This window comes from Neopelma chrysocephalum, unplaced genomic scaffold (assembly GCF_003984885.1).
Source record: "Neopelma chrysocephalum unplaced genomic scaffold, ASM398488v2 Primary Assembly neopelma1_95b, whole genome shotgun sequence".
NCBI classification, from domain to species: domain Eukaryota; kingdom Metazoa; phylum Chordata; class Aves; order Passeriformes; family Pipridae; genus Neopelma; species Neopelma chrysocephalum.
This window is the reverse complement of record NW_020897758.1, coordinates 830,315-838,455: the sequence shown is the minus strand read 5'-3', so window position 1 is coordinate 838,455 and position 8,141 is coordinate 830,315. Positions and strand designations below refer to the sequence as shown.

General features: G+C 64.7%; 1 protein-coding gene across 1 annotated transcript in view; it reads left to right on the top strand.

Moving 5' to 3' along the window:
• The window catches only part of FOXO6 (forkhead box O6), a 35,129-nt gene extending 27,232 nt beyond the window's left edge, over nt 1–7,897 (top strand). Inside the window, exon 2 of the mRNA XM_027694019.1 lies at nt 6,158–7,897. Coding sequence (XP_027549820.1) covers nt 6,158–7,570 — 1,413 coding nt within the window. The 3' untranslated portion in view covers nt 7,571–7,897. The remainder of the gene's footprint in view (nt 1–6,157) is intronic.
• Nucleotides 7,898–8,141: the final 244 nt, after the last annotated feature.

The window sequence follows — 8,141 nt, the reverse complement described above, 5'->3', positions numbered from 1 at the left end:
GGGGGGCTTATGGGGCATTGAGAGGGGCTGGGGGGCTTACGGGGCATTGAGCTGATGGAGCAGTGCAAGGGTTTTGCTGTGGGATGCTGTAGGGCACCACAGAGGTACGGCTGTGGGGCACAGTGTGGGAAGCTGTGGGGTGGTGCAGAGGGCTGGTTTGGGGGTCGTGTGTGGGGCGGTGCCAAGGGCTGGCTGTGGGGTGGCTGCGTGGCCACAGGGCACTGGGAAGGGCTGCCCGGGGTGGGAGAGGGCAGCACGGGGGCTGCTGTGGGGCAGTGACTCCCCGACGAGCAGCAGGGCAGGGCTCAGGCTGCAGCCATGGAGCAGAGCTCATCCCACGCGCACGGCAGCAGCTCCAAACTGCCTCGCCGAGCCCTGTGCCGGGGGCTGCTCCTTCCAGACGAGGTGCTGTGTGCCCTGGGGCAGCGGGGAGAGGGGCAGACCACAGGGGCTGCTCACACCAGAGAGGCCGGCGGGGATTCCCAGTGTGCTGGGTCCTGTCCCTGGGGAGCCTGGTATGAGGCTGGAGGAGCCCTGTCACACGGTGGGCTGGATTTACGACAGCCTGCCTTCCCTGGCTCCGGCTGGCTCCGGGTGCTTCCTGTCACTGGGTTCACCCACCCGTGTGTGGAAGGCTGGTGTGGGTCAGGTTGGGGTGGGATGGGCTGCTGTGAGGCTGATATGGGGCTGATGTGAGGCTCGTGTGGGGCTGGCATGGGGTCGGCTGATGCACCTGCAGCCACTGGAGGCGACGGGGGTCTCGCCCACTCCCTACCCTTGGCACAGCACAGGGATCCGGCTGCTGTCATCACGGGGCACCCGTGAGCATCTGGGGTGCCTGGCATCCCCCGGTGTGTGGGCTGCACTGCCACGTGTGCCAGCTGCCATCTGCTCGCCAGGCGGGCATGGGCCCCGCGCGGGAGGCGGCGGTGCCAGGGCTGGGGGGCTGCGCTCAGCCACCGGCTGCTCCGGGCAGGATGGTGACACCAACGCAGGGAGCAGGGCTGGTTGTGCTCAGGGGAGGGTGTCAGGAGGCCACGGGGATGGCCATCCTGCTCTTAGCTGCTGGTGCCCGCGGGCAGAGCCGTTTCTTGGGTGAATAGGATGTCTTGGTGGGTGTCACCATGGAATGTCCTGTGCCACCACCCGCCCTTTACAGCGTCCCCAGGGATGGAGCCCTGTCGAGGCTGCCGGCAGCCTCTGCCCTCCGGAGTATTTCCTCCAAGAGTGGCAATTTTTGTGTGCAAGAAGTGAATAAGCATCAATTAACCCCTGGAGCCGTCCTTGTGCTGCCAGAGAGCAGTCGGCAGAGCTCTTGTTAGTCTTGTTGTCCCTGTCCCTGCTTCCTCCTGTCAACAGCGTGAGAATCGCCACCAGGTAACGAAGCGGCTCATTAGCTGGATGGACCGGCAGCCTGGGCAGACAGACAGCCCCCAACACACCCTGGCCGTGGGGGTCTCTGAGAGCAGGGCTGCGAGGTGTGGGATGTGTGGCGAGCAGCTGGGCTTGGTTTGTGGGTTTGCTTGGAAAACCCTTGGTGCTGTGGGGACAGTGGGGAGTGGTGGCAGCCAGGGACAGCGGTAGGGACAGCAGAGGGGTGCAGGGGATGTGACAGGGATGGAGTGGGTCCACGGAGCCCCTCGTTTGCTCTCCCTAGCTCCGGCTCTCCGCCTGTTCTCACTTGAATTGCACTTGTTTCCCCTCACCGTGCTCTCCTCGGGGCACGCAGAGGGATGTTCAGCCCCCCTCCCTGTACCCCAACGCTCATGGGCACCCCAAGGCTGGAGGTGTAACCTGGGCATGCTGCTGGGGTGGGGATGGGCAGGTGCTTGGGACCCTGCAAAGGCCCCTCTGGGTCTGGCAGCGATGCCCATCTCGGGGGTCGGTGCCTGTCTCGGTGGTCGAGGCTCGTCTCGGGGGTCGTTGCTCATTTCGGAGGTCCTGTCTGGACAGAGGACATGGGGAATGGCTCCCGGCTCCCACCACAGCATCATCATCATCATCGTCGCTGCCAGATGCCCATTGACAGTCAAGTCGCTCTCTCAAACAATGGGTCTGGCTAATCCTTTTACAATGGGACTAATTGCTAATCAGACCGATTTCACACTGCCTGTTCCCCTGACAATGAGGCTCGCCGGAGGAGGGCTCCTGGGGGGGTGAGGGGCTCTGTGGGTGCCCACGGCCCCCCCTCAGGACCCGCAGCAGGACCAGCCCTCGGCAGACGGGCACCGGGATGGCACCAGGGTCTTCCAGCTTGGCAAAGCCTCTGGCAGCTGGTGGCTGGGGCTGGCACGGGCTCAGCCTCGTCCCTCCCTGGTGCCAGCCTGGGCTGAGCAGGGCTCCGTTCCACCTGCAGCCCCTGGTGCCACCTCCGGCCCTCGCCTGCGCTACCCAGAGCATCCCGTGCCCTCGGCAGAAGGCCGGGGGAGCGGTGGAACCCGGAGTGGGTGTAACCCGGAGTGGGTGTCACCCCCGGCACGCTCTGGGTGTGCGCTGGGGACTGATGCTCCTTGCCCGGTGCCGTTTGGGTACCTGGGGCTGTGGGGTCGGGATCCCAGAGAGGGGCTGAGCCATCGGAGCGGGGCGGGCAGGCAGGGGCGGCACGGGGGCACAGGGGACGGGGAGGGGGGCACGGCGAGGGTGCAGGGCATGGCCAGGAGTGCGGGTTGCTGAGAAGTGGTGCAGGGCAGAGAGGGGCAGAGCAGTGTCAGAGGCATCGTGGGAACCCTGGGGCTGGCACCAGCCTTTCCTGCACCCCCTCTGCTCTGCCTGACTCCAACCCCTGCCAAGGCAGCTGCTGTTGGGGGCATTTGCCAGCCCTCATGTCCCCCGCGCGTCCCCCGCCTGCTCCCTGCCAGCCGAGGCTGGGGCTGTGGGAGCCGGGGGCTGCCGGGTGGTGGTGGGGGGCAGGTCCCTGCCTGCCTGCTTTAATCAGCTCCCGGCCCGCCCCGGTGCAGCCCCGGCCCCGCTCCGTGCGCCCCGAGCCGCGGCCAGCCGAGCATGTCGGGGTGCTAATGAGGAGAGAGCCGGGCCCGCTGCACCTTGCACTTAATTGCTGCTGTCTGCTGGCTCTTAATGAAGCTCGGCTGCAGGAGAAGCAGCAGCCTTCCCTTCCCTCCTCTCCCTTGGCAGTCTGACCCTGCCAGCCCTGTAGCCCGGAGTCCAGGGTGGGTGTGAGAGCCCTGCACTGGAGCTGCAGGGCGGGGGAGGCAGTAGCAGAGGATGATGAATGTCACCCCCATCCAGCTGAGGCATCCCCAAACCCTGCAAACCCCAGCCCCTCTCCCCGTGCTCTGCATAGCAGCTCCATCCCAGCTGCACAGGGCTGCAGCAGCTCCTGCCCACCCAGCATAGCAGACTCGGGGAGCGCTGGCAGGGAGGGACTGCGGCGATCCTGGGAGTCCCCCCTTCCATGAGGGGCCCAGCAGCTTCACCCCAGCAAGCCCAACCTGGGCATCCTCAGCCCCCAATGCCTGTGGGTGCAGGGCAGTGCCTGGGGCTGAGCTGGCTGGTGGCCCTGGCCCTGCCAAGGCAGTGACAGCCACGTGCTCTGCTTCTGTCCCTGCCGCTTGCACGGCAGCCTGGTCGCGTGGAGGAAAGCTCGGGTCAGCCTGTGGCTCAGGGAGAGGTGCTGGAGGGGTCAGGGGCACTCTCCCTGCCAGACAGGCTGGCCAGGGCTTGGCTCACTCTGCTTGAAGGTGACGAGCATCATTCGAGCATCGTTTGGGCAGCTCAGTGTCCCGACCACCCCCCAGGCCCCTCCCCAGCCGTGCAGGAAGGGGTTAACAGCTGGCCCATACCTGCAGTTGCATTTTAAAGATGTGAAATTAAAGCCCGTAATTTATTCTCCCCACACACGAAGGAGCAATTAGTTCTAAACACGGCTTAATCAGTCAGCGCGAGATTGATTTCTGTAGACTTGGATTTGGTGGCTGCTGGCGAGGAGCCAGCCTGGGAGCAATCTCCAAATAAATGAAGTGCAGAGAAGTAAGCCATTACATAATATGATAGATGAGGCTGGAGCTCACTCTCCTCTTCATTAGTATTCCACTGTACACCACAACAGCACCAAACTTTCTCCCTGGCACCGTGGGGTCCTTCCCCTCCCTGTCCCTCCGTCCCTCCTGCAGCTGGGCAGGATCAGGGAGCTGCCTCCCCTTCCAGCAGCCCCTGTCCAGCCCCGAGCCACGGGCAGTGCTGGGGGAAGAGTCTCTACACTGATGCTCTTCCCGGGGCTCTGCATCTTGCCTTTCTCCTCTGGCCCCCGGGGAAACTGAGGCACAGGGAGCTGGGGTGGCATCCCGGGAGCTGCACGTGAGCAGGGACAGGCAGGAGTCAGGATCCCGGAACATTTGGGTTGGAAGGGACCTCAAAGCTCGTCCAGTCCCACCCCCTGCCATGGGCAGGGACACCTCCCACTAGCCCAGGTTGCTCCAAGCCCCATCCAACCTGGCCTTGGACACTTCCAGGGCTGGGGCAGCCACAGCTTCTCTGGGCAACCTGTGCCACCCTCACAGCCAACAATTCCTTCCCAGTATCCCATCTATCCCTGCCCTCTGGCAGTGGGAAGCCATTCCCTGTGTCCTGTCCCTCCATCCCTTGTCCCCAGTCCCTCTCCAGCTCTCCTGGAGCCCCTTTAGGCCCTGCAAGGGGATCTCAGATCTCCCCGGAGCCTTCTCTTCTCCAGGGGAACCCTCCCAGCTCTCTCAGCCTGGCTCCAGAGCAGAGGGGCTCCAGCCCTTGGAGCATCTCTGTGACCTCCTCTGGACCTGCTTAACAGGTCCGTGACCTTCCTGTGCTGTTGTTCCCAGGGCTGGATGCAGCACTGCAGGTGCAGGTGGAGTCTCTCAAGGGCTGAGGGAGCAAATCCCCTCCCTCGACCTGCTGGCTACTCCTCCTTGATGCAGCCCAGGGTGGGGTCGGTCTCTGAGTGCTCACAGCCAGCTCATGTCCAGCCTCTCACCCACCAGAACCTTCTCTGCAGGGCTGCTCTCAATGGGTTCCTCTCCCAGCCTGTATCACACCCTCACCTCCTCTCTTCCCCAGGCCAGGGGTTTAAAAGCGTCGCCCCATGGTCACCCCAGCCTGTCACCCCCCAGGGCAGGGGCAGCTGGGGGTGCTTGTGTTGGGACGTGACCTCCCCACTCCTGCCTCTTGCAAGGCCACCCCTGCTCCAGCCAGGGAGCTGCTCAGAGCTGTGGCCGCAGCCTGAGCCAAGGGAACCAAGTGCTGCTCTCAGCAGGGAACCCCCTGAGATGCTGGATGTGGAGGAGGGAGCCAGGAGTGTCCAAGGAGGAAGCAGCCCCCAGCCAGTCCTGCTCTGGGCAGGGAGGGTTCTGCTGGGTTTGCAGACCCCCCATGTGATGGTACCTGGGCAGGGTGTGTGTCCCTGCCAGCAGAGCCAGGCTGCAGACACCCAGAGAGACAGACTGTCAGTGACAGGCATTTTGGGGACAAGATCTCACTGGTGCCAACAGGTACCTTTGGGCTGTGGTGGTGCTGATGTGCCCTGCACAGGGTGTGCTCCTACTCCCACTGCTGAGGGAGGAGGGGAGCACATTCCAAATGACGCCAGGCAGGGGAAGGGGCTTGGAGTCAACTCCAAAGGGGATCCCTCTGCCTGTGGAGCTGGTGGAGAGTGGACTGGGATCCTGGGATCCTGCAGAGGTTCAGGCTGTGCTGGGAGCATCCCATAGGATCTGCTGGGGCTGGGAGAAGACCTGGACCTGGTCCTGATTCTGCCTTTGCATTTGTTGCCTCCTCACCTTGTCCCTCCCCAGGCTCCTGCCAGGGAAGAAAGGTCCCCTGAGACCCGGCCCTGCCTGCTGCAGGTCCCTGGGATACAGGAACACCCCTGTCCCTGCCATGACAGTAACTGCACTAACACAGAGCTGGTCCATGCAGCAAAGGGCCATGACCACGGGCTCCTGGAAACGGGATGCCTGGCACTGGGATGCCCAGCAGGGCTGGGGGAGGGACCCACCAGCTGAGCCTTCCCAGTCCTGACCCCTCTGGCTCAGACATCCACGGTGTCCCAGGGGACGGAGCCCAGGTCCCCCACGATGCCCCGTGTGCCCCCCAGCCCTCTGGGTGCCCCCTTCCCCCCGGGGTGCTGGAGCTGCTGCTGACCGTCCCCCTGTCCTTGCTGTCCCCGCAGAACTCCATCCGGCACAACCTGTCCCTGCACACCCGCTTCATCCGCGTGCAGAACGAGGGCACCGGCAAGAGCTCCTGGTGGATGCTGAACCCCGAGGGCGGCAAGACGGGCAAGACGCCGCGGCGGCGGGCGGTGTCCATGGACAACAACAGCAAGTTCCTGCGCATCAAGGGCAAGGCCAGCAAGAAGAAGCAGCTGCAGGTGACGCAGGAGCGCGGGGAGGACAGCCCCTCCTCTCAGCAGGCCAAGTGGTCGGAGAGCCCCGCGTCCCACGCCAGCGACGAGTACGACGCCTGGGCGGACTTCCGGACGCGCGCCAGCTCCACGGCCAGCACGCTGAGCGGGCGCCTCTCGCCCATCATGGCCAACCACGAGCCCGACGAGCTGGAGGAGGACGACGGCACCCCCTCCTCCCCGCTGATGTACCCCAGCCCCTCCAGCACCATGTCTCCTTCCCTCAGCGCCCGCTGCTCCGTGGAGCTGCCCCGGCTGACCGACCTGACCGGCACCATCAGCCTGAACGAGAGCCTCGGGGAGAGCATGCTGGAGGACCTGCAGGACGGCTACGCCATGAGCCCGAGCCAGCAGCTCCCGCCGGCCGCCCTGCGGCAGCGCAGCTCCAGCTTCACCTTCAACTCCAAGTGCTCCAACATGGGGGCTGCCGGCAACACCTACTGCGGGACCATCTACAGCCAGCCGGCCATGGGCCTCATGCGCCGCCTGCCCATGCAGACCATCCAGGAGAACAAGCAGGCCACCTTCTCTCCCGTCAGCTCCTACAGGAACGCCTCGCTGCAGGACCTGCTCTCCTCCATCTCCTACGCGCACAAGGAGAGCATGGTCCCGGGGGACCTGCCCCTGCCGCAGGCCAGCCCCATGGTGCCGGCCCGTGGCCACAGACACAACCCGCTGCTGTGCGGGGGCGGGGAGCAGGGCCTGTCCTCCTACCCGTCCCACCCGGGCTCTCTCATGAAGAGCGGCGCGTTGTACCACCCGTCACCAGCCGGCCACCACCCCGCGGTCAACACCAGTGCCTTAGCCAATCCTGTCAGCCTTATGAGCCTGCCCAGCGACTCGTGCAGCATGGCGGCCGTGCCGCACCACGGGCACCTGCATCCCTACGCCAGTAACCAAGGGGCACACATGAGCCTGCTGGATTCGCTGCAGGGCCCCTACCCGGGGGCCGTCCACCCCCCCGTGTTGGGCCAAGACAGGTTCCCAGCAGACCTGGACCTGGACATGTTCAACGGGAGCCTGGAGTGCGACGTGGAGTCGATCATCCTGAATGACTTTATGGACAGCGACGAGATGGACTTCAACTTCGACTCGGCCCTCCCGCCGCAGAACGGGCTCAACGTGCCCGCGCTGCCCGGGGGGCCACAGCCCACGAACCAGAGCTGGGTGCCTGGGTGATGCCCGCCCCGGGGGGGGCTGACCACCAGGAAGCCACGAGGGGAACATTGAGACTAACTTTTTTTTTCCTTTCTCTTCTGCCTTTGTTTGTTAAGATGGGCGAGAGCCGTCGGTCTGAGCTCGAGGTCGAACACGGAACACAAACCGGAGGGTCAAATACTGAGATGGAGGGGGAGGGCCCCCAGCCCCACGTGTGCCCGGTCTGCTGGGTCCTCCCGTGGGCACCCTCCAGAGGACACAGGGCAGCTGGGTGGGAGAGGCAGCTGGAGCCAGATGGATCCAGGGGGGTAGCAGGAAGGGAAGGCCTTTCCAGATGGTCCCAGTGCCCCACTGCGATGGTGCCAGTTTGATTTGCCCTTGGGCTGGGTGACGGAGTGGTGACGACTGGTGATGTGGTCATTTCCCATGGGAAGGGACTGTTCCCTGAGCCACCTTGGGAAATGAGTCCTCTGGGTAGAAATGTCAGGAGTGGGGACCCTACCCCGGGGGGGGGGGGACTCGTCACCCCTCAGTCCTGGTGGAGATCAGAGCTCTGCCAAGCCCCCACACCCAGGACACCTCCCCAGGGAGT